Source organism: Siniperca chuatsi, linkage group LG21, assembly GCF_020085105.1.
Source record: "Siniperca chuatsi isolate FFG_IHB_CAS linkage group LG21, ASM2008510v1, whole genome shotgun sequence".
NCBI classification, from domain to species: domain Eukaryota; kingdom Metazoa; phylum Chordata; class Actinopteri; order Centrarchiformes; family Sinipercidae; genus Siniperca; species Siniperca chuatsi.
In genome coordinates, this window is record NC_058062.1 from 11,390,801 (window position 1) to 11,416,870 (window position 26,070).

At 46.0% G+C, this 26,070-nt stretch overlaps 1 protein-coding gene across 13 annotated transcripts in view; it reads left to right on the forward strand.

Moving 5' to 3' along the window:
* LOC122868681 (BAH and coiled-coil domain-containing protein 1) overlaps window positions 1–26,070 on the forward strand; it is a 64,331-nt gene that overhangs the window by 16,251 nt on the left and 22,010 nt on the right. For 6 of the 13 annotated variants that reach the window (XM_044180873.1, XM_044180880.1, XM_044180881.1 and 3 more), the window contains exons 3-8: window positions 13,461–13,643; window positions 20,052–20,177; window positions 20,389–22,683; window positions 23,510–23,624; window positions 23,729–23,928; window positions 24,320–24,481. In XM_044180873.1, coding sequence (XP_044036808.1) covers window positions 13,461–13,643; window positions 20,052–20,177; window positions 20,389–22,683; window positions 23,510–23,624; window positions 23,729–23,928; window positions 24,320–24,481 — 3,081 coding nt within the window. Of the gene's footprint in view, window positions 1–7,862; window positions 8,290–13,460; window positions 13,644–20,051; window positions 20,178–20,388; window positions 22,684–23,509; window positions 23,625–23,728; window positions 23,929–24,319; window positions 24,482–26,070 lie in introns of those variants that run through there. The other 7 variants (XM_044180877.1, XM_044180885.1, XM_044180878.1 and 4 more) reach the window with 5 other exon arrangements.

The window sequence follows — 26,070 nt, forward strand, 5'->3', positions numbered from 1 at the left end:
GGGAGGGAGAGGGTAAAGGGTTAGAGGGGAAGAGAGATAAATGAGGGAGGGGGCTTAATGAGAGCCCTGGCTCACATGATTATGGGACTGGCTGATAGAAATCAGGATCTCTCTCAAAGAAGTCAATTAACCCCCTCCCCCCTTCCCTAATTATGCATGGATTGCTCCACTGGCTGTTTACTGATAAGGCTGCTCAGCTCAGCTCAGCTCAATATGCAGACTCATGCTGCCTGAGTCTACAAGGGGTGTGTGTATTGTGAGGATTCGTAAACCCTTTTTTCAGAATCTGTTGGCAGTATGCTTTAAACTCAGGGTTTCTCAAAGCCATTAGTTATCTCCAGCCCCCCCATCTTTCTTCTCACCTGACAAGCTAAGAGCCAGTACCAGGCGGAGCCAGTAGGGGGCTCCACCCCAGGAGGCCTCTGGTCATTAGTGCATTAGAGGCTAAATGATGGCTGAACTCTGTGGTCAGAGTAAATAAGCAGTGTTGAGAATGTCAACACGACCAGGCAGCTCCTTCACAGCACCCAGTGTTGACATAACTGCTCTCTTATCTGAGAAGTGCAAAGCCCAGCCCCACAATAGAACACTGTGCCAGAACAAATACAGTAAGGAGATAGAAACCACACTCTCCGTCACACAAATCCATACACACACACTGGCTCTGAGGGAATGTGTCGCATGGCACTTCAAGTCAAAGCTTCTGCTGCTGATGCTGGTATCAGTATGGCACAAAACAATGCATAACTGATAATGCAGGACTGTACAGCAGTAGTGTAATTAAGTTATGGTAGCATGGGCTGTTCATGGTACCAGACTGCCTGGTCTTAATGTGAGCTCATGAAAATAATGGGGTGTTTAGGATCTCAGTAATCTGGATGAAGGGACCTGGACTCTGCTTGAACTGCTCAACCTGCCAAAGAATGATGGCCAGCCTGACAGTCATGAGATGAGCTCTGCCATCGGGCTTAAGTGAATGAGCAGTTTGTGGAAGTTACAGCTGCAACTATCACTTGTGTGAGTGTGTGTCAGAGAGAGAAGGCACAGAGAGAAAGATGGCGGTGGTTTGCTTTTCAAACCCTTGTTTAAGTACCTGTGTCACATTTGCTATTTTTCTGTGTCAAAACATTTCAGTAAGCCCTCTTCCCCTCATTGCCTCACATCACCCTAATAACTCTTCTTTATTCTCCTTCCCTGTCTCTCCCCGCCCCCTCTGCCTCCCCCTTTCTCTCCATTATGGCCTCTGCCAGGTCTAGACTGAGCTTGCCTCACACTGGCGTCGTGATAACCTGCTGAAAGCTGTTGCTCTCCCATGGATATGAGGACACCCAGCTGAGGTTTCACTGCGCTACCTCTCCCCCGTGCTTCCTCCCTTTAACTCCGCGACCGTGGCTCACTGTTTTCCTTCCACAGATTCGCCAAATCATTTCACTGGTCAGGCCCGTCACATCGCTTGAGGCTTTCTGGCCCAACGCGTAGGTGCTGACATGTTTTATGGCCAGCAGAGCTAAGCGTATATTAAAGAAAAATAAGAAAAGCACTCATAGGCACACAGTTCAAAGTCGATTTAATGGTTACTCTGGGATGTAGGGTTTTTATTTGAGACCCAAAACACTGCCAGCAGTGCTATTGAGCATGGTCGCTTGAAAAATATATGATTTTCATTTCCATCCTGCTAACGTATATATAGTGGTATTTTTGTGTGCCTTTTCAGAGTGTATGTGTGTGTGTGTATGTGTGTGTGTGTGGGTGGGTGTGTCTGAGGATGTGCTATGGCAAACAAAATGAGCAGCTGCAACACATCTGTTAACTTCGATCAGATGCTGCAAGCCTCTTGGAACCCCACAAGGCCTCCCTCTTCCTATGCTAGTTCTGAATATGACCTGCAGACAAATACTGAGTGTTGGGGGGATAACATGTGACCGTCCGGACCACCCACCTGTCCAGTGGACTAGATGTCAGACAACTGCAATGGTAGCTGTGTAGCCAACCAACCAGACACAGCCATGACAGTTGATCAAGATGATATCCCTTCCCTCTGTCTCTCTGGTTTGACCTTGGATTGTGCCTTTTCTACTCCTAGCTGTTAAAGCCTACATCAAGCTAACCAGCTGGAGCTTTTTATGGCTGCCCTGCTCTCTGTTTCACTTCATCTGCTCATGTTCGGGTGAGGATGACCTTCTCTCCTCTGTACAGATTGCAGGAAATGCTCCTAATTTTACTCATCTCTGCTCAAGTGTGTTGCTGCAGATGTTGAGCAGGCCCCTGCAGCAGCATTCCATGGATGACCAGTGTCAGCAGTTGGGAAACATAACTCAACTTTAAAACCCAGTTTGTCAGATGCATTTCATAAAAGAATTTTCTGTGTGATTTGGCTGACCTTGTACGAACTTGAAAGTGTAGCCTGCTACAGTGGGAAAGAAGGTGGTTATCTGTATGGGCCAACTTGAGAATTGTCCTTATGGCTAAGAAGCTTTGTAACAACAGAAGTCAAGGAGATGCATGCATATTATACAGTGTGTTCTTTACAAGGGAATACTGTATATCGTTTGGCCTTGGCTACCCAGGTGCCTTCCCTCCCCTTGTCTGTAGGTTATCAGAACGAAAATGCTTGCATTTGTCTTGGCCAACACTACACGAACTAAACATTTCTCCTTTGTTCCCCTTGTGAACCAGCAGCAAATTATATTCAGGGCTGCAGAAAGACCTTGGGCTGGCTGGTTGGCGTGGCGGCTCTCGGCTCCGTTATCTTCACTGTTCTGTCTCTGTGCCTCTGACAGGCTACATCAGAAGGAGAGAAGCCAGAGCAGGGAGCTGCCTTCTGTTTCTCTCACACACATCACTCCAGGACTTTATCATATTACAGGCCAATTCAAGAGAACTCAGGACAGCAGCAAAGCAGCCTCTTCAACCACCAGGCCCCATGTCCAGCAGTGACCTAAAGGAGGCGCCGGGCCACACATGGAAGAGGGAGGGAGAGAGGATGGGAGGACAAGAGAGAACAGGACATTCCGACAAGCCCTGGTTGCCAGTTGAATGTTGGGATGCTTATTTATAAGCAGTTCTGACAGAGGGAGGGGTGAACCTGTGACTCCCCATAAAACAAAACGTTCATTGCCCTCCCAGGCCTCAGGAAAACTGATGAACGAACAAGAGTAGAGAAACAGAGAGCAAGTGGGACGAGGGAGTGGGAGGGAAAGCGGTTTTTAAAAACCCAAAAAATGAAGAGAAAGTGTTTCCATTTTGAAGCACACGGATGACGGCAACTGAGGGAAGAGAGCGAGGTGATGAGGGAGGACAGAAATATGGTGCTGAGCAGCAGGGGGAAGGAGGCAGAGTGATGGAGGGATGATGGAGAGGGTGTGAGGACAGAAAGGGAAAACTGAGAAGGGGAATGAGTGATGGGGCTCAAAGGAGCAAAGGGAGAAGAGGGGATGAAAGTGAAAAAGGGAAGACAGCAGGCAAAATCTGCTCCAATGAATCGAGCTGCTTGCAGATTTATGTGGTGTTGTGGGTATCATTATACATCAACCAGAGGAGATGGGGAGACTCAAGCAATGTGACGCCTGTGGGGTTGTGTGTGTGTTTATTTGTGTATGTATTGCACCACACCTTTATTCTCCCTCCTCACTCTCTCTTTATGTCTCCTCCAAAGAAAACTGACTTCTGAGTTCGACAGAACACACTCGCCTGTGGTGAGGTAACATCCACCCACATCCACACTCCACTTTTCTGTAGCCTATCTATCTAGCAATGCTGGTTGAGAGAAGAGAGGTTTAGACCACCCAGGACTGGGTAGTCAAAGAGCTGCTTTGATGTGGCACAAGCACATGTGCAGTGCATGGGTACAATCCCTGCTAAAACACACTCAAAAACACAGTTTTTACTGCCTCCTGTGCGGCATCATTACTCCTCGTCACTGGAGTGGTGGGATGCTCAAAAAGAGAGAGAGAGAGAAAGAGAGAGAGTGAGTGAGAGAGAGGCAGCCACCTCCTGTGCCAGGCAGTGCCAGGCTGAAATACTGGAGCCATGTGGTCACCCTGAGGGAGGGGAAACCTGCCCAGTCTAACCACATCTCAATTAACCAATTAAGTTCAAAAGTTAACAGGGGACTAATTAGAGAGAATAGTGCTGAGCACTTGTTTTAATCTGCCTTTTTCCCACTACCAGGCATGTCTGTGTCCGTGACCTGGCTGGCTGAGCTCTGGCTGCGTCGGCTGAAACATGGCACGCAAGCTGCCGTTAGTCACCCATCCATCCCCATGGCCAGAACATAAAACCAATGGATTTAGACAGATCAGTCATCAGCTGTAAAACAAACCAGATCCAGAGCATTCCATGTGATGTTTCCAGTGGAACGGGAGAACCATGAAAATCCCATTTTTGGATCTGGAGATTGAGAGACCTGTGAGAGAATGTTCAAAAGTGGAGGACAGTTTTTAGTCATATCTAACGTGGCTATTTCCTGTTCGCCCCCTCATATTTGGCCCTGCAGATGGGTTTTAATGGATGCCAAATGGGAGGTTTAGTGCCTCACTATTGGCCTGTTGCAGTCTCTTTTTAACACCATCATATTAAATGACTCGTGTTTAGGACTCGAGGCTACAGCGTGCTCCTCTTGTTGATAATGTGCCTCGGGCAGAAAGTGTTTGTAACTTACCACTAAAAGTACAAATTTTATCCCTGTGTTCAAGAGGTAGGGGGGTTGCTATATTGGCTGCTACCACCAATAAAAGATATGTGGGCTCTATGACACAATTGTAGTTGGGCTGCTTTGAGCCCTGGAGCTAAATGCAGTGTGTTTGGAATCAGGCTGACAGCTAGATAGAGAGAGAGAGGTGAGAAATCCCTCTTTGACTTGCTCGTCTTCCAGCGGGGATATCTTTGTGCTCTGATTTTTTTGGGTTTTATTTGAAGGCCGTGACAATTTAAGTTCCTGCATGGTTGATTAGCTGTGTGTGTATGTGTTTCTGTGTGGATGAGGAAGAGGGTGAGAGAAGTCTTGGATGTCAGGATGCAGTTTGAGGGGTGAAGGACTCCCCTGTTGTATGTAAGGCCCTGGAGGATTCCTCCCCCCTTCCTCTCTTCCTCCTCCTCTCTTCTTCACCCCCCTTACTCTCATATCTTCCTCTGTGAGATCCACAATGCTGGGAAGAAATGTGTCATTAACAGGGGAGACCAAAATAATGTTTATGGGCTCAAGCAGCACTGAAATCATTTTCCATATCAGTGCAACTGCATGGGCCCTGTGGGGGAGTAAATCTGATTTTCTCCTCCCTGTGCCAATGGGAAACATCATGGGAAAGAAAACAGATTGGATTGTTAGAGAGATGGCCTGACGCAGCTGTGGGCGGCTCTTTTTGTGTTTGGGTGTGTTGCTGTGTGTGTGTGTTCATGTGTGTATGTGTGTGTATCATGAGAGAGGAAGACAGAGACAACTAGAGAGGGGAAGAGAACGAGAGAAAGCTAAATAAAAATGTGGATGTTTAGTGTGTGTGTGGATGAGACAATGAGATGGATGAGCTCCACTATGGTAATCACAATTTCACACCTCAGGAATAAAGAGCCGGAACGCAACAAATGGCCCTGAAACGCTCTCATGTAACAATGGGTCAGTTAACAAGCACACTCACCAAAGTTTGGACAGATAATAAATGGTTCTCCTTGAGGAGTGTGTAACTGTCCAGTATACGAAGACCAAAGTTCTTCTGGCCCTGCAAGTGCTCAGCAAAATGTCAGGCCATTCCATAAAACACTATCCAAACCAAGAGAGAAAAAAGCATTTACTTTAGTAGGTATCGTGGACGGGGATTTAATAAAGTAAATGCTGATGGAAATAACAAGGTGGTGCTTGGAGAAAAACACTCCGTAATGAGAGTCCAGTCCAAGGAAAACTGCATTGGTCTGGTGTAAAATGCACTTCTTGTTACATCATGAACATTTAAGTTCTCAGAGAAGGGATAGCATGGGAGAAATTGAAAGCAGAATTTAGGGATTTTGTGTTGTGACATTGCTTTTCTTGTGTATGCTATTAAATCTGTGTTGTGGGAGTAGGGAATGTGAGTGAGCATGTGTGGGTGGGTGTAAAAGGAAGGTAATGGGCCTTGAGCTCATTTGTCCTGGCCTGGTCCTGCTGCTGTTTTGAATCTGTACTCCCACCTCCTGTGTCCCAGCCTGGAATGTCTGCATGTTCTCTACAGATGAGGCCAGTGACTCAGCACACTACTACACTTTCACATAGATCACAGCAAGTACACCTAAATACAGGTCCAAGTGACAAGCCCAAACCTAACAGACCTTACCTTTACCTTAGCCTTTGGTCTAACCATTAATGTCCCAGCTACTCTGTCATTTCCTTTCTAGTCTGTCACTAGCACTAAACCTGCATTAGCCACACGCCATGCCCTGTCCTTTACCCTTAGCCTCCTCACCCTTACCCCACCTTCCCCTGTAGACTTCACTCACACTGCTCAACCAATCAGCCAGCTCTTGACAGGACTTTGACAGTCAGGGGTCTTATTGTCCCTTAAATGACACACTTCCTGGCCCGCTCCTCAGCAAATAGCTGCACTGGTGCTGTGCTTATTTACTGTGCCCTTAAAATGCCTCTTCAGCAGGAACTCTTCAAGACATTGCTATCTCTTCCCATCAGCCACTCCCACGCACCACTGTTGGCACAGGAGTGATGGGATTAGAGGTGGAGCCACTTTTTGACAATGAAAAGGAGACTTTATGAATGATTAATTGTGGTAAAATTGAGGTGGAATACCTCTTGAGGAGGCTGGCCAGGTATGGCCCAACATGTGATACCTGCCTTACCGTGTCAGGAAAGCTGATGTTTTTGCAGACTCCTGTACAAATAGTGAAAGAGGGTGAGAAAGAGAATAGATGGAAAGAAACATATATTGGTGGGATGTGTGCATGTTTTGTGATCGCCCCACCCCTAGAAGAACAAAATATCCCTCAGAGACATTTTCTCCTATCTGTTTTCTCTGTAGCATCACGGCCTGTGTGGATCCATTGTTGTTTTCAGGCTTCCTGCCAAGCCAGGACGAGCCAGTTGGACTAATTTGTTTAGGATTAGAATCTCTTATCCCTATCATGTCAACTTGTATATTGTATAAACAGCTGGGTGAAGTGGGCGGGGTGACTCGGCAGACCTCCCCGAGCCAATTTTATTTGCATAGCACTTCTGCAAAAAAATTCCCAGAATCCCCTTTACCCTGCCATCGTTTCAATCGTGAGCAAGTGGCTAACCACAAAGCCACTCTGCAAACACAGGCTGTCAACTTCAGCAAGACGACCACCATACGCACACACAATCAGACACACACAGAGGCTCACATATGCTCAGCAACACACACTCCCACACACTCTCGGCTGCTCTTTCACTCTCAAAGTTTCTCACAGTTCCTCACACTCTTATCTACACTTCTAGTCTAAACTCTCGCCCCTTACCCCTCCTCTGGATGTTGCCCTGTAGTATAGACTCACTTCCTCAATCCATTCTTCCAACTGCTTCTCCTGCTCCCTTTCCACTTCTCCCACCCCCGCACTGACCACATCCACTAAACTCACTCCACAGGCACGCAGTGTGGAGAGTGTCGGAGGCGTGCGCTGCTGGCACTTTCTTCCACCCCTGCACTGGGCCCAATTCCAGGACTGGACCGCCTGCTCACTCCCTCCCTCACTTCAGTATGCTTCTGATCAGACCAGCCTCCTTCTAGAGTTGTAGAGGGGGCTCACTCCCTCAGCCCCACCATTCAACCTCCCACCAACCCAAAAAGACAAAATCATGGAGGGAGTTTATAAAGCAGGGGGGCAAGCAACTAAAACAAAAGCAAAACAACTCTGCTACAGTTGTTTCCGAAGTGAGGAGGAATTTGGCTACCAGTTGCGCTAATGTTTTCAAGATGCCTTTGACTGTTTGAAGGAAATCCCCCCTCTTTAGTAGCCATTTGAAATTCCTTCTGTGTTTTATTGTGAGGAAGTAGGTGCTGGGTTAGTCAGCGGCCCTCCAGGGTAGCGTGTGCAGTCTGTCTGGGGCTGCTGGTGTGTACAGTTGCCCAATCCAATCCAGTTTCCCTGTGCTACTAGCGAGGGTCAAAAAACTTAGTTGTGTGCTTATGAGTGAATATGTGTGTGGAAAGTCTGGTCGGCTTCTCTTTGGCCGTCTGAATTCCTGGGCAGAACATGGAACTGCATCGGTAGGAAAGTCTGATGAGAAAGACACTGAAGTGGGAGTGAAACTCTCACCAACAGACATCCTGCTCAATATGTTTTCACTTGGTAAGTTAACATTCAAATGTATATTTCTTCATTGTTTCTGGCTTCAGTCTACTCCGTGCTTTTAGGTTCCTGCCTTATATTAGTCAAGTGTTAAAGAGCCAAACCATTAAGATTCACAGTTAAGGTCACATAAACACAGAACTTCTTAATGGCTTGAAGAAGAAAACTTGTCTGATTATCACTAATCCCATTCTAATACGTTACTAATGCATGTTCTGGTGTCTTGAGTTAAAGCAGTGCCAGCAACATCTACTTCAGCTAGCCGCTGGATTTTAAGCAAAAGAAAGGGTTTCTTGTTTTCTCTTTGATCATCTAACTCTTGCTGGTACTGATTTACTGTATTTGAGACAAGGAAGGGAATGTGTGTTTTGTCACAGGACATGACAGAAGGAGATATGTGAGCTGTAATCGTTCAGGGTGCGTTATGAACAGCTACAGAGCCTGGCTGCCACATGGCACTGACCGCTGACTGTGCAACCTCAACTGGCTCGGGCTAACTGACTTTCTGTGATAGGAGGGCTTACAAACTAGTAGTGTGTATGTGTGTGTGTTTCTATTTCTTGGCATTTCTTCTTCTACCCTCCCTTCTCTGGCTCTTGCTGATCACTGAGCTGTGGAGAACAAGTTGATGCAGTCACACCTGTAATTTTCTCTCTGTCTCTCTTCTTCTCTTGTCACCATCATTCTCATCTCTCGTTGTCTGTCTGGTGTCCTTGTCTAGACGACACGTCCATCCGTCCCTTCAGGCTGCTGTCTGCAGATAAGACAGAGAGCTGCAGACTACCGTGGCTCATTTTTCAAGAGCAGAGAGGGAAATATGATGCACTGAAATAATTGTACTTTATATTTTCTTAGACAATAGGCATAGTCGTAGATCTGCCCTTGTATGCATGTGTATGTGTGCGCTTGCATGCCAAAGCACACAAGTGCATGTGAATGGGTGTGTATTTCTCCAGGAGGAAATTTTGATCTGATTCCAGCATTCAAAAGAACAACATGTTGTGGGTGGGTGCTTGTTGTCTTCTCAGCTTTTTTTCCCCCATCACTTGTTGGCGCACACTTAGATGAATCCTTTTACATCCTATTATTGCATAATTCCTTGTTAAGACACCAAACAACCACTCACCCTCAAGTTACATTAATTAGGGGTGCTCATCGGAGCAGATTAGTGACCCAAACAGGGCAAATATGACACCTCTCTCCCCGCAGCCTAACAATTGAAACCATATTAAATTCTGCAGAAAGGTGTGTGTGTGTGTTTATGAGGTGCGCAGGAGCTTGGGTGGGGTTTCAAGGTAGGCTGGGAGGGCTGCTGTTGCTGAGCAGCACACTGACCAACTGCACCTGCCCACTGCTGTTGTAATGGCTAGCATTCAGCCTCCTTGCCTCGAGCGCTGTTTCTCTTTCGTTCCCATGACAACTGAGCCTTCATTCTTCCTGTGCCGCCTCCCCGCCTGCTGCTAACTCTGTGCCATCCATGGGGGCCTCTGCCTGGGCCCACATTACTGTGTGTGCGCAAGCATGTGCATTTTGGTTGTTGCACAAACTGGACTCCTTCACCCTACACACCCACTGGAGTGTGGGTGGAGTAGCACTAGTTAACACCTCCACCTACAGAGGTTCTGGGATATTTGTGTGTTTGTTTCTGTTTGTACATTTGAACCCATTTGAGCACAACTGTGTGAGTGAGCATGTCGAGGTGGGATGTTTAGATGTCAGGGAGGGAGGTGGGGTTCCCCCATCCCAATGCTCCCCTCTCCTTTAATTCTCTAATAGGATTAATCTCCTTCGCTGTCAGGGATCGGCGCCGATTAGGATGCACATGACCCGATTTTCTTAAGAGCAAATACAAGTGCACTGCTGGCACCACTTAAGAACCGGAGAAATAAATAAACAGGGTTTTTATTAAAAAAGGCAGAGAAAACACACAACTTTTACAAGGAGCTGGCGTAGCGGTGGCAGGCTCCCTGGATCCATGTCACTATTTAATAAGCTGCTAAATAAACAGTTATGGTGAGCCCAGCACTGGTGCTGTCATATCTCAGACCTTCACTCCATTTGTCCCACACTGCTTTGGTTGGCACCCAAACTGAAACTGCCCCAATACCAAGGCAGACCAGCCCACTTTTATAACCTGTGTGCTTTCTCACCGACACCTCTGATTCATTAAGCTTTAAATGGGTTTAAGGAGGGTATCATATTAACACAGTGTGAGTGTCCTTAGATTCAACAGTGGTATGAGAATGCTTGAGCAAACTGGAAGAGAAAGACACAGCACCAGTATATTTCTCAGCAGAAGCCAAACAGTAGACATAACTGGGGTCCTTTACTGAGTGACAGGCTGTTGAGTCAGCAAGAGCCAATGTGACAGAGGTGAAGACCACTGCATTATTATTCTGTACCTACTGCAGCTCAGATTGGAACAATGGTCAGCCCTACTCCCAGTACAGACCCTGCGGCCAAACTGGATCACTGAGAGGTGGTCTGATCTGGTTGTGTTGTGGGAAGGGCTTCATGTATGAGTTGATCTGAGACCCTCCTAAGGGTTTCCTTCAATCCCCTTCTCCCCTAACATCAGCTTAAACTTCAAAGATCCCTTTGCCTGACATCTAGACATTCCCTTTGTATGTATTGTCCCTCTCTTCTCCTTGTCTTTCTGGCAGAGGCTCTCTCCTCTCTTGGCGTGTGAAGAGGGGCTTCACGGCCTCTCTCTGTCACTCTCTATGTCTCTCTCACCCTTTCTCTCTCTCTGGGGCGAGGCTGTTAATAATGCAGGAGGATTAGCTGATTTATGTGAGCCGGAGGCACTGTGGAAAGCTGGGATTCCTTGGGGCGACAGGCAGAAGAGAGGGCAGAGGAGTGTGCAATGTGGAGGGCGGTGCCTTACAGGAGCCCTGGGTGTCTGGATGATGGGGTCTGGATGTGTGCCTAGCAAGCATGCTGGCCACAATCCACTCCCCACTGTCCCCGAACCCCACCCTGCACTCCACAGAGCTCTGCCAGGAGCGCTCTGCTGGGTCAGGGGTGATAGGAGGTGGCAGTGGAGAAGGAAAGAGGGGAAGGGGGGCTGAAAAAGAGATGATACTGTTGTAGTCATCAGGCTACCTCCCACCGACATGTTGCTATAGCACCCATTCCTACGTGGCTGCTTCCTAACGATGTTTAATGTCTTCCTCATTATTTCTGTGATTTATCCTGCAAATGTTTGTAATGGTGGTGGAAATTATCCCATTGATCAAAAGAAATTTCAATTTCAGTTTAAATTGATTTTGCTGACTTTGACTCAAAGGGTTGACTTATAGTTAAAAAACATTTTATAGCAGGTTTCCATAAAACAATAAAACAAATGACAAACAACAAAAATGGCATCAATAATTAGCAACATAACACACTAACCTGCTTTTTACAATGTCTTTTTTTATACAAATTTTGGAGGCTACTTTGTGTTCCACTGATAAATGTGCCAGTTAAGGAGACTGCTATTGTTTTTCCATGAGTTTGTGATAGACCGTCATGTGAACACACACGGTTTTGAGGTAGAGCTCTGAAAGGTTGGGGATTGTGGGGAATTTCCACTTGTCTGGGACTGTGGTGCAAAGTGTGACAGAGGTGTGTTTGTATGTGTGCATGAATGTGTGTCCATGCCTATTTCTATGTGTGAAGTGTATGTGTGTGTGTGTGTGTGTGTGTATGTGTGTGTACCTTTGCACGCTCCTGTGCGCTGGCCCATGAGCCATAGGCTATTGGGTACAGGAGTGAGCGGCAGACTGACGGGTTTATCCCTGCTGTCTGCCCAGAGGATGTGCTCGCTCACTGCCTGGCTGATTAAGACTTCCACACAATTGTTCTCACACTCCGAGAAAAAGATCGATTCATGTTTGGTCTGATTCATGCTTAAAGAAAATCAAATCACACAGCATTGTTAGATCAGCTTGTCATGAGGGGCTGATAATTAATTTTTACCACGTCGCGCTCCCCTTCGTTTTCACAGCTAGCCCTGTGCGCACAATGTATGCTACACCAATGTGTGTGTTTATGTAAGTATGTGCATGTGTGCTCTCATCCAGGCATCTTCATACATATGCATATGACTTCACAGCAGTGTGACTTGGGGGAAATGAATGTGCAAAGAGCCAGGCACCCGGGCCCCTCGCTCAAGTGCACTGGCGGGCGCGTAATGGGAATGTAATTTAAGCAGTGGTTAATCAGTGTGTTTTCTCCGACTTGCCCAGCAATGCATAATAGACAATCAGCCCCCAGTCACACGGGCGTTGCTACGAATGGTCAATTACTCATCATAGTCTTGTTAAACACACAGTTCAGCCAGCCAGGGACAGATTGCTCTGCTGGTGCCATCATTATGGTAAAGAACAAAGCAAAGCAAAGCAATGCTATGTGTCAGAAAGACAGATGGACAGAGGGAGGGAAAATAGAGACAATGAGGGAAGAGGCATGCACATAGTGTATTTCTGCTCATTGAGATGGGACAGAGGAGGGAAAGAGAGGAATAAGCCACTGTAACAAAGCAGAGGGAGAAAGGAAAAGGAGTAAAATGCCAAAATGGAACCAAAGAAGAAAGTGAGAATGCAGGATTGTCAGTCATGTAGAGAGAAAGGAAGAATGAAAGAAAGAGAGACAGAGAGGAAGTGAAATGGAACAGAGGAATAAGAGAGATTGAGGGCATGAAAGTGAGAGATGGAGAGCATAAGATAATGGAGGGAGGGAGAGAAATTGAGAAAGGGACACTGGGGAGAAGGAGCAAAAGTGTGTGAGAGCGAGAGGGAGAGAGCCTGAGAAAGTGTGTACTCAGCTGTGAGATGAGACCTCTGTCTACCCATGGGGAGAGGCGGTGTGAGGGGAGAGAAGATGGGGGGAGAGGACTCTGCTGTCAGTGAGGGGGAGGAGAGTCTCACACTCTCTCTCTCTCTCACACACACACACTCACACACATATATACACTCACTCATTCGACCTCTCCCCAGGGCAGCGATCAAATCTGCCTGGCTTAATGATTCCACCTAGAGGGCCAGTGGGGTCCATCCTTTTACATCTACATCTAGATCTGATGTAGTTTTCTTTCTTTTTGGTCACACTCATGGTCACAGTGTACATGCACTCCTCTAATTCTAACCATGTTTTCTCTCCTTACCTTTTTCCCTGTGGGAATGCAGGCAGTGGATTGATGGGCAATTCCTCCGCCTCCTTCATGGGGACCTTTCTGGCCAGTAGTCTGGGTACCCCCCCCTCCCACCCGTCTCACCCCTCCCGGCCGCCCTCCTCGCCCTCCTCACCCTCCTTCCGGGGCGGACCCCACTCCAGCGCCTCGCAAATCTGGTTTCCCCATTCGCATGAAGGTACCTCAAATCACACATGTACACAAACACACACCCACAACCTCACCCCCTCATCTGACCACATTGTCTGGATGAGGAGATATTCATGTCTTGGCAGTACTGGGGATAGAGCTTTGCAGGGTGTATTGTTACTCTGATATTGTGTATTTTTAGGTCGTGTTAGGTTTCCACCAAAGCACGGCTTGTAATCATCTAGCAAGAGCCAGGCTCCCGCCCTTTTATTTGTGCACCAAATATAGGCCCAGGCCCAGCATGTTTGGGATGGAGCACTGTGCCATGGTTTCTGGATGGGGACACAGGGTCAAAAGTTCAGCCAAGGAATCTTGTGGTATTCACTTCACGTCAGCAGGAATGTCACTCAAAACTCTCTGAAGCAGCAAGCGCAAATGCAGGCCAGTAAAAAGTTGCAGTGATTGCAGAGCTTTCAGCTAGTGTCTCCATCACAGTTTAATAGGGTGGTTCCCACCCAACACTCAGCATCACAAAACCCTGGCTACACACACAGTCAGGAAAATATAAACACACACACACTCAGTTTAACACCTCACATTTCTGCTTAGATACAGCCAGAAAGTCAGACAAGGATAAAATAGAGAGATTAATCTGCTAGGGTACTTTCGGGAATTCAAATGCTAAGGATGACAGATATATGTAAGACCTATCCAATGTCACCCACTGCAATGCAAGGTCTGCTTTTCTGTGACTTCACTTCTGTCACTTTTAGATTTATGTTCATAATCTTTTGCTAATTACATAATTTGATGGCCGTCCAATGCCATCTAGTGAACCACAGACTTTGAAGTTGATGGACTCTTGTTATTTCAGCCCTCTTGAATTTATTTATTTATTTTCTAAGAATAGCCCAGCTGTTAGTCCATGGGGGGACGCCAGTGGGGGAGTGTTTGTTATTTGTGGTCACTGATCAGCAGCGCTCCAGTTGCGTGATGTGTGGCTGGGGCTGATTGGGTGCAGTGCAGCTGAGATGCTGTCTGCTTTTTGAGAGTGTTAAGCCATTGGATGCCTCCCAGCCACTTCCTCCCCTCCCCCCAACTCGCTCTCATGTCCTGGCCACCAGGGGTTGAGTCAGTGGACAGCTGCTATAGTGGTGAGAATAGGTGAAACTCCAGACTTCTTCAAATACACATGGAGACAGGAAGAATAAATTTGAATGAAATATCAACTCTAGCATCAGCTCAGTCAGAAACATTTCCTCTCAAAACTCATTTTGTAATCATCAGTGTTTATTTTACCTTATAGTTTCAGGGTTTCATTGTCAAAGATTTTCTTCTTGTGGAAAAGTAGAATAATATTAATAAGAGTGATGATGATAATGCCAAGCCTAATAAAAGTAATGGAGGTGATTATGACTGGGATTATTACTCAGTTGGCAATGGAGGCCATTATCTCTATTGCAGTTTAATTGCATATAACGCACTAAGAGCATGATTGAATCCAGACTGTTCATCAACCACATTCAGCTGTTCCCTCCTCAAGATAATTGCATATTGTCTTTTTTCTGTTTTGCATAAAAAGCAAGTCATCAAAATGAGCGGCACAATTACCCAGACTCTCGCCTCCTCTCTCCGGGTGTCAGCAGAACCCCACCAGCAGCAGAGCAGGCACTGACTTGTGCGTGTATGTGTTGGCGCATTAGTGTGTCACTTGTAACCTTAAAGATATTCTCTGGATTTTTTTTTTTTGTGTGTTTTTAAAGTGGCTGTTTGCATGCAATGCCAAGCATAGCAGCTCAAATTTGTACTCAAAGATTATTGTATGATCCCCATGTCTCTGGCATATACCTGTCATGGTGCAGAATGTCTTTGTCTGCTATTCTTCTAACACATTTTCCACAGATTAAAGAGCTAAAATCTACCAATAACAATGATCTCATCAGTCACTTGCTAACCAGTCATTTAGTGGGGATAAACTCTTTCCTAGTGGACTATGAGTGTATGGAGCAGGCTGAATCATAAGCACATTTAGCAGAAATCTTTCTATTTTATTTTTTACCTTTATTAGGTAAGTCAGTGTATACCTAAACAATAATTGTGGCAGGCTTTTGAAATGGAATTATGGTGGAGATAGAAAGAAACCAAATGAAATGTAATAATTAGAAAGTACTTAAGCAGTGTCTTCTCCAAGTCTTCACAATCCTCTCTGAATGTTTTATTTTAATAAAAGGTGTAGAAATGTTTAATTTTCATTTGGATCTAGATCTGCAACTAAATTCACAGTGATCAATCAAAAGATACATGTAGCTTATATGTTTTTATTCCAATAAGTGCAGAAGTGCATGAGAAAATTGCAAAAAAAAAAAAAGCAAAGGTTTTCCCAGATATGAAATTGAATCTGGATTTGCACCAATAACTAATCACTAATTACAAACTAATCAATCCAATTAGGAAAGCGCTTTTAAAGCTCAGTGTCTGGGGTTGGAAGGCCAAATCAGAGAGAAAAAAAGATGTGTTTTCAACTTAATCCACATTAGCACAGACATTAGTGTGGACATGGTCTGAATATGTTTAGAGAGAGTACAGACCACATTTCTATTGGGGGCATGAGTGACAAAGCATTAGCTGAATGTGACACATTAAGCAAACCTATAAATAACATCACCACATAACAGTGGTGGTATGGGACTTTGGATCAAGATAACTTTGGGGGAAGAGGGAATTTGGTACAGAAAAGTCTTGTTGATTTCTGCTTAAAGATTTAGTGTTGAGAAAAGGAAAATGTACAGTATACTGTTTTGTGTGGGATATTTGTATAAGGTGATAGTACCAAGAACCAAACCATTAGTGGATTTCATAATGTCAGAGGGTAGCATGGATTAAAATGTTTTTTTTTTTGTTTGAGATTCTCTCTTCCTATTGATTGCCAAATACAATAACAGCCATTGTGTGTACCACAAATGGAATTGACTGTTGTTCATTTGCTAAGGGGAGACGTGGACTCACTGACACAGATAGAGAGAGATGGGTGGCAGTATATGAATGTGGTGCAAGAAAACAGGGGAAAAAACAATCAAAACAAACAGGGACAGATGCAGTGTAGTGACTGTTTTAATAAATGTAATGAAAAATGTTTTTCACAACACCTGGTAAAATGGATTAAGCCCTCTAAGCTTTTGAAAGATTTATTTTCATGTTTGGAACCGTTTGAATAAACCCCACTAAATCAAATGAGTGGAAAAAATTAAAAAAGAAAAATAGACCCAAAAACAAACACCAAACCTACGGGCTCCTCACAGGTCTGAGGCCAGCTGGCTGTGGTCCAAATGACTTCTTACGTTATGCCAAAAGCAATCACAGTCTCATATCTCTGTCAGCACATATAGACACACATGCATGCATACACAAAATTGCCTACACACACCTGTCTAATCCATTTCTGTTTGATACACCTTTCCAAGCCTATCTTCAGTTGTCCATCTTTCCTTCTGTTAGCAGTTGCTAGCTTTTGCTTTTGTGGGAATTAAGCTGCCCCCCACCCACCCCCACCCCCACCTCTCCTCTCTTCTATACTCCTGCCTCTTTCATTCTCTCTCTCTCTCTCTCATGCCAGCCTGCATCCCTTCCTTTCAATTAGTCAAACCTGAAGAGATCCACCACAGTACTGCCCCTCCTCTGCCAAACCCCTCCTCCCTTTCTGTGTCTTGATGGTTCTGTCACTTTTTCTCAATTAGCGGACCTGACAGGCAGCTAAACCTGCTCCTCCTCTCCTCTTGGTCTTCCTCTGCCATGCTCTCTCTCTCTCTCTGTCCTATCTCTCTATCTCTGAAATGTTACAGCCATTTCCCCAGAGAAAATATGCAATTCGGCATTCATGTTATTTTGCCTTTTAGCAAAAGTGAAGAAACCCTCACGAGCAATTGTATAGGCTGGTGTTTTCAGAGCAGGTATAAGAGGAGTGGATAGAAATGGAGAGAGGATGGCTCTGTGCTGGCGAGAAACGAAACACTCTGTCGTCTGCCTCTAATTCAGTAGGCTTAATTCACTTCTGCCTCTAGGTGCTGTTCTATATCCAGCCCCCTTCTTTGTCCTCCGTCTCGGCCTGCTTCTCTCAACCCACCATGCTGTGAGAAATACCTTCAGAACTTCTGGAAATCCCTCCCTGGGATGGAGCTCTGTTTGTTCTGCCTCTCTCCCCCGCTCCGCCTGTGGAAAGGGCACTGCAAACTCCCCTCTGTCATTCACTTGCCGATGCAGACTAGTTTATGTGTGTGTGTGAGTGTGTGGAGGGACGAAAAGAGAGTAAGGCTGATGTGCAGTCAGCAGACTGCACTAAGACCCTGCTCACGTCGCCTGCAGCAGCAGCAGCAGCAGCAGCTTCCCTTGTCCTGGCCAGATTAATGGCTGAATGGGTTCTGCCGTACCCAGCAGTCCCCCTCTTGCCGCCCCAATGGAGGGCATGCTGAAACTGAGCGGGCTGGCATTATCGGGCACAGCCAGACCACGCTGTGAAAAGGGATTACGCCGTCAATCGTCACGCTCACAAACACCATGCTGCCACAGAAAAAAAGCGTCTCTCCCAGCTTGGATAAAGACTGCCAAACAGCTCTCTGCTTTTCTCCCTCCTAAAATCAGAGAAAAACGTCTTGCTTAAACAAAGGAACCCCCCTCCTCCCACTGTAGATGAATTGGCATAAATGTGTGTGCTTATTAATCATGACAGCAAAGAAAGAGACAGAGACAAAAGGGGAGAGAGCGAATAGAGTAAGAGAGGTAGAAAATAGGTGAAACAAAGAAAAAGAGAAAAAGTGAGGGTATGTAATTATCACCCCATTGCCCTCCTCAGAAAGCAGCACCTCCTGTGTTATTGCAGGGCTGTTTGCCCTCTCTGAACATTTCATTAATTAAGATGGGAGCATGCGGAGGCTGCTCTGAGACGAGGTCATTAAGCCCACCACAACACTCCTCCCTCCCCAGAGCCAGCTCATAGCACTGGCCCTATTGTTCCACCGGCAAGTGAGACATTCAACACTTGGAGCTCCTGTTAAACCCACGGATACACACACACACACACACACACACACACACACACACACACACACACACACACACACAAGGCCAAATGAACTGCATCTGCGCTTTCCGGGATCAGGTTGCATGCTTGCCAACACAAATACGTCTGTCTTTCATTTAGCTTGTAGAGCCATGTTTTCCTCTCTTTATCCCCCTCCTCCTTCCTTCACTCCGTCTGTAAGTTGTGTTTGAAAGTGAGGCTGGAAGGTGAGACAGGTGCAAAAGCAGGGAAAAGGAGACGTGAAACACCTGGACTTCTCTAGATGACTCAAAGGTCACCGAGATGCTTGTATGTGGTGCTGGTGGACAGTAGAAGTCCTGTCTGTCTTGATCACAGTCACAAGGATTATAAAAGTACTAACACAAAAAGTTGGTATGTTTGTCTCTTCCCATTATGTCTTTCTTTTCCTCCTTCTCTTTCCTTTCTTTCCTGACATTGGTTCACTCATGGTGATAGTGCATATAGTTTAGTTTTCTTTTCCTTATTTATTGTGCCATGTTTGTAGCATGGAGTAGATGGGGAGGGCACAGACTTAATCATGAATGTGAATCAATGAATGTGATTTTAGTACCGCATTACATTATATGCTCAGTAGAGAATATTCACTGTAGTTATATAGCACTGTTGTCAGCAAATAATGTCATCAAATGTCCATACTGCCTTATTTTTGTAATTTACAGTACTCTTTCTTGCAATCGTGTGAAATAATTAATCATAGAGTAGTAGATATAGGCTAATTCAATTTACATTGATTTATGTTATAGTTAACCAATTACAGTGGAAGTGGGTTGTCGTAGTGATGCTGTTTCTTTGTCCTAATATTGCGAATGGCTTTCAATCTCAATCCATGTTTTCTCTCTCCTCCACCTTCAAAGTCCTTTGTGTTGTTGAATGTCCCATTGCAAAATGAGTTTTGTGTTTGGTTGTGGTGTAAATGTCCTTCAGATGGGCTTGATGCAATAAGCTCAGGTGTACTGGCTTACAGGCCCAACATCCAAATGACCTTTTATCCCATGTAGGTCAGTAAAGGGCAGCCACCCAGCTCTCTTCATTGTAAACACAAGCTTCAAATCCGTCCTTATCACTCCATTCAGATGGATAGAGCTGCCACTGCCAGTTCTGAGAGAGAGATAAAGAACGAGCCATACGTTTCAAAGACAGCTTTCATACATTACAGCAATCCCCAAGCTTGTCTTGTATTGTTTGCATTCTAAACTCAGGCAGTAAAAGCAAACATGACAGGCAGAGCCAGTACTTATTTGGGTATGAACACCACCTGCTGCATTAGACCTGAAGGATTATGCTGGGTTAGTCTGGATAACTGCATCATGGTGGTTATTGTCCTGTCTTATCAATTCTCTCCCTCTCTGCTGTCCATCTCAGCAGCTCCAGGGTATCCTCGATTCTCAGGGAGTCTGGCCCACACTTTCCTTCCCATGAGCCACTTGGATCACCATGCCAACAGTGGAGTTCTATATGGGCAACACCGTTTCTATGACACCCAAAAAGGTGAGGCATGAGATGATTAAAATATCATCAGATGGAAATAAGACATTGACAACAAGACACACTGAATGTATACAACATAGTATGGTGTATATTGATATAAGGATACCTAGGGACACTATCATGAGAGCTGAATGATCTAATTCTGTCATTGCCATTTCCTTTCTTGACTAATGCATTTTCCTTTACTGGCTTGCCTTCCTTCCTCTCTTAGAGAACTTCTATCTTCGAGGTCTCCCGTCCCAGCCACCTCTCATCTCAGCTAATCACAGTCTGCCACCAATGTCCAGGGCAGGTTCAGGACACTCTCAGGGGTCCTGCAGCAGAGACAGAGATCCAGGGGTAGGGACAGGTCTACATAAGGGTCTTAAAGAGGGGTCTGTGGAGAGAGGAGTGGTATCTGTCAAGGACAAAGAGAGGTCCAGTAGCAAACAGGAGGCAAAGGAGAGACAGCAGCAGCACCAACAGCACCACAGCCACCAGCCACCCCACCCCACACACCACCACCATTCCCACTCCCATCAGCAGCACCCACACTATCCACAGCACCCACTACCCCTGGAGGAGGTCAACAGTCGGGCCCTGGAGAGGCATAAGGCATCACTCACGATGGAGTACAGCAAAGAACACCCTCAGAGTATGGGCAAGCCCCTCAGTGCCTGCTTGCACAATGGCAAGATGCAAAACGGAGATGCAGGAACTGGAGTAGGGGCTAAAGCCTCCATGTCCAGCTGTGGGGGGGAGGGCACAACCCTTGGGGCTATGGGAGGTGGGGGGAGCAGCCAGGGCAGACATATGGGGTCCAGTGGCAGTAGTCGCTGCACCAAAGAGGGGATAAGTGGGGAGATGAGGATCAGTGAACAACCTTCAGACTGTCTGGAAAGGGGTCAGGCACCACTCCACCACTCTCTATCCTACTCTGTACCCCCACCCTTACACATGGGTTCTGCTGCTGGAGGGACACACCCCCATCCGCATCCTCATGCTCACCCCCATACACATCCTCACCCAGGGAGCTTCCACTGCCTTCAGCTCCATCCCAGCCACCCACACCACCCACATCATTCCCACCATACACACCACCACCCAGACTTCTTCTGCCCTCCCCCTCCTGCTCCTCTAGCCAACCCTGCCTCACATGAGAGGGGGCCAGCCAATGTGGGGCGGGAACCTAAAGTCACAGGGCCCACATTTGTGCCATCTGTGGCAGACCTGGGGGACAAATCCAGTGGGCCATTCCAGCTTGGTAACCCTGACTGCCATGGTGTGGGCGGTGGAGGGGGAGGAGGCAATGCCAAGGACAAGGTAATAGAAAAGAATGGAGGCAGTGGGCACCATAGTAGCTGGCACAGAAAACAGCAACAACAACAGCAGCAACAACAGCAGCACCCATACAGAAAAACAGAGAAGCCTCCAGACTGGATGCAGTCCCACCACCAACACCTTCAGCCCTCACAGCTTCCGCCGCCTCCCCAACTACAACAACCTCCACATCCCCAACAGCAGCACCAGGTTGTACGATCACGCAGTGCTGAGTGTATCAACAGTGGTGTGGACATGGATGTGTTCAGACCCTCGCTGCCCCAGGGGCCCAAGGCTGGACACTCTGTCCCTCATTCTGTCAACACTTCTCCTTACAGAGACTGTTCCCATCCAGGACCACCACCTAACTCCTCTCCACTTGGAAGTAAAAGCATGGGTCAGCATAGTGGGGCTGGAGCAACCCATGGCCCTGGAGGTAGCTGCTCCTTACAGAGAGATGGCCAAAAGGTAGCCAGGATACGCCACCAGCAGCATGGACGACCTGGTCCAGATGCTCCTTCTCCTGTTGAGTTGAACCAGGGGACTAGTCAGGAGCTGAAAAGAAAGATGGACATGTCTCCTTATGGTTACAGCAACAACAGTGGGCAGCACCACCACCAGCAGGCCCCGGTGCCACCCTGGGCCATGAGGCCTCCCCACCACATGTCACAACCCGAAGAGGAGCAGAGGAAGTCCTACATGGAGTTAGGGAGCACTGGTGGGCAACACTCCCAGCAGCAGCAACAGCAGGGAATGAGCCTTCCTCCTCCCCAGCCTCCCCCTGTACCTCCCCTCAGTCAGCAACAGCAACAGCAGCAACCTGAGCCCCAGGGGCAGACTCAGGGAGAGAGCAGTGCCATGAAAAGCTTACTAAAGTACAGCAACCAGCAACAGCCACTGCTCCTCTCCCAGAAGAGCCCCTTTGGGGGGCTGGGAAGCCTTAAATCAGGTCCTGCTGGGGGGAGCTGTGCCATGCAGGGCAACAAACAGACTCTACCTTCTAGAAAGGGCTCAGCCAATGACAACGAGCGCCCTGATTACAGTGGGCGGAGCCGGGATATGGGAGAAGCAGGTCACGGGGAAAGTGAGGTGCGGCAGCCGCCAGTGGGAATTGCAGTGGCTGTGGCCAGACAAAGGGAGCCACCTTGTCGTTCAGCAGACAGTCATCCCAACAGCCGGCAGGGCAGGGTACATCCCTCAGTGAAAGGTAAGCAGTCTAGGTCACTGCCTCATAAAAAGAGGTGCAGGGAAGAGAGACCAGTTTCTTCTCTTATCTGTGACCTGTTAATGACCTAGATGTCAAAACAAAACAGAAAAAACAAGGTCTAATGCTGAAAAAGCTTGAAAAATATTGGTGGCACTGAGTATTTTGTGCAGTGATGAGACAAACCTTCATTTGATGAATGAGTCTTGTATGGTATGTTATTCTCACTGGCTTTTACTACTCATAGGGTTGAATATAATTTGATCCACAGTCTATCCAACTTTAAGTAAGTTCTGTATTATGTAGTTTTCCTGTTAGCCTTAAGCAAACATTTAAACCTATCAAAAATAATTCTGTAGCATTATTTTTTTATATATTGCAACAGTACACAATCAGTAACACATATGTGTCCTTTGGATATATACTCATTGCCCACCGATTCATGGTGTCATTTTGAAAACAGTGGACAGCAGTTATGAGATGCACCTTTGCTTTGGGTTCATCAAAATCTAATTTATGATATCTGAAAAATAATGCTTCACAAAAGTCCTAGCAAACATGTCAATGGAAGACTGATTTCATTTTGGGGAAGAAATACAGGTATTATGGAAGAAACAGGCCAGAAAATAGTATAAGAGTATGGTTACAATGGCATTAAAAAGTATGATACAAAATATGTATAATGAGGCAAACTAATAAGCACTGTCAGTGCTCCAAGTCTCTTGTGAGTCATGGTAACATTTTGAGAAACGGTGAGAGACTTGGGAATATGTCCTCAAAGGAGACACAACGGTGGAAGCTAAAGGTTAAACTAATGTTTGTCTCACAGGACCATCCCGCTCCATGTATTCCTCAGATCCCACCACCGAAGAGGAGAGGAAGCGGATGAGTGGGGAACAGATATGTCTAACTTCCCTGGACAGAGAGAGAGATGCATATATCAGGTAATCCATTGCTTAATATCCAATTAAAATCTGTTACTGTTATAAACCTTCAGTACACTGGTCTTCATTTGTATTTCCTTATCTTTATCTCATCCTGATGCCAGGGATAATAAGGAACGGGTGGAATTTGCAAGAATCCACCCCTCCAACAGTTGTCACGGAGACCTCACCTCTCATCTCATGGTCCCAGGTGGGACTTCCCTGCAGTCTGGCCAAATAGGTGATCCTGCTGCACATTCTGCTCACCATCATTGGATGCCAAGAACTGGAAGCCCATCCCTCTGGATGACAGGACACTCTTATGGTAAGAGAATATGAATAGTTTTGGAAATTAAGATGCTAAAATTGTACATACACTTTCCAACTGTATGACTCCATTGATTTCAGTAGTGGCATTTCTTTTTACAGTGTTACAGTTTATGTATAGGTTTTACAGTCCTGCTTTTCCCATTTACAGAATAGGTCAAAAACATTTTTTTATGCTCCACTGACTTACATTTATGCTTTTATACAATCTTGCTGAGCAGCAAATATTGAGTTTCCTTTCATGCCTACAGAACTCTTCCCATTCAGATTTAGAATTGATTTCATGATTTTGTGATTATGATTTGTTGCAGTAGTATATTTGTAGCAGTTTCTTTTTTACATAGAATGTGATGGGTATATAAATCTAAACTGAAATTCTTTCTATAAAGCAGGTATAGGTCATACAACCCTGCACCAGAATCTGCCCCCAGGTTTCTCTGCAGCCATGCCAGGCCCTCTGCAGCCAGTCCTGCCTCTGCCTCAGGACCCCTCTGCCCAGCTGGTGGTCCTGCCCACTGAGCCTCCCGCTCATCCTGGCACCCATCACCTAGGTATGCCATAACCTTGCTTTCTCCTCTTTAAAGCCAAGCGTATTTATAAAGCACTTCTGCCAAGTACACATAAACTATGCATGTACAGCCTGATACATACACATTATGTATTTGCTCTCATAATCTGCATAATCTGCCACGTAAATCCCAATAAATTAGAAATTCACTAAATGTAGCCTACGAAGCTATGGAATAGCTTCGCTTGCCACTGACTAGTCATTAACACTAGAATGGCAACGACGGTCATTTTGACCGTTTTGAAATGTATATGTGCAATAACTTTGTTGAATAAAAAAAATATAATCTTGCTGGTACCTGACTTTTCCTAAAAGTATTTGTATTTTTATTTACAATAGGTTTTATATAAATTAAACAAAAGGCAAAGAAAATATGATCATTTTTACCTATTTCGGCCATACACGGTCATATTGACCGCCATGACTTTCGCGCTATTCTATTGTTCTATTGTGCTGGCCCCACAGCACACACGGCTCACGGCCTTCTTGTGTGTGTTTGACGATGGCATGCTGAAACACTGCAGGGACTGCACTGTGGCTGAGGCACATCAGCACCGTGTTGACAGCTCATGACCTGACAATTTTGGCTGGCTGTGGATGTCAATTCAAAATACATGCTGAACGGGGCTCTGTTTCTGGGAAAAGAGGAGATGCGGAGCAGAGGTCAGCTCGTGGGAGAGAGTGTGGAGCTGAAACTGGGGGAGCCATTCCTGGGGAAGAGAAGAAATATTACCAGATAATTTCTTCACTTCTCTGAAACTGGCCACCGCCTTACAGGCCAAGAAGACCAACCTGGTTGGCACCCTGGGGAAAACTAAGCGTGAGTCGCCCCCCTTCGCAAAAGAGCAAGCGGAGCTGTTCAGCACAAAAGGTGTTAAATGTGTAGATGCGACGTTCACCATCTACCAGGGAAAGCCGAGGAATAATGTATGTTTGCTGAGCTCCATGCACACAAGCGTGGGCATCACCGATGGGCTGAAGGCAAAGCAGGAGTCGGTAACACTGGTGTGAATATAGCGTATGCAATAATTACGGTTTACTATATGCGATGATATGAAAACTGATAAATGTATAATGAAACTTTTTTATATGTATATTTTGGTGTTATTTGTTGTTTAAAAGATATCCTAACACAATAAATGCATTAATCTCCCATTTGGGTAATTTATCATTAGGGATTATAGAGTTTGGAATCTAGCAGTCAAAATGACCGCTTACGGCAATTCTAGTAAGTTTGGAATTCTGGCACTTCTAGTGTTAACACAATGTTATTTCAGTGTTCTATAATCTGGGGCAAACATTAAAAGAACTGTTGGTAATCATAGTGATCCTGTGAAGACTGCTGATGAATTTCCCCTTAATGGGCTCATTCAGACACACACACATCACAATTCAAACATTTCCTGCACACCACCTGCTTGGCCCAGCAGGAATATGGCTCTCAATGGGTCAGGGTACTCATCCAAAGCTATACTGTATGTGCACCCCCCACCCACCCCCAACATACAGGCACACAACACACACACACACACACACACTGAGTACCACAACAGTAGAAGAGAAAGTGTGAGA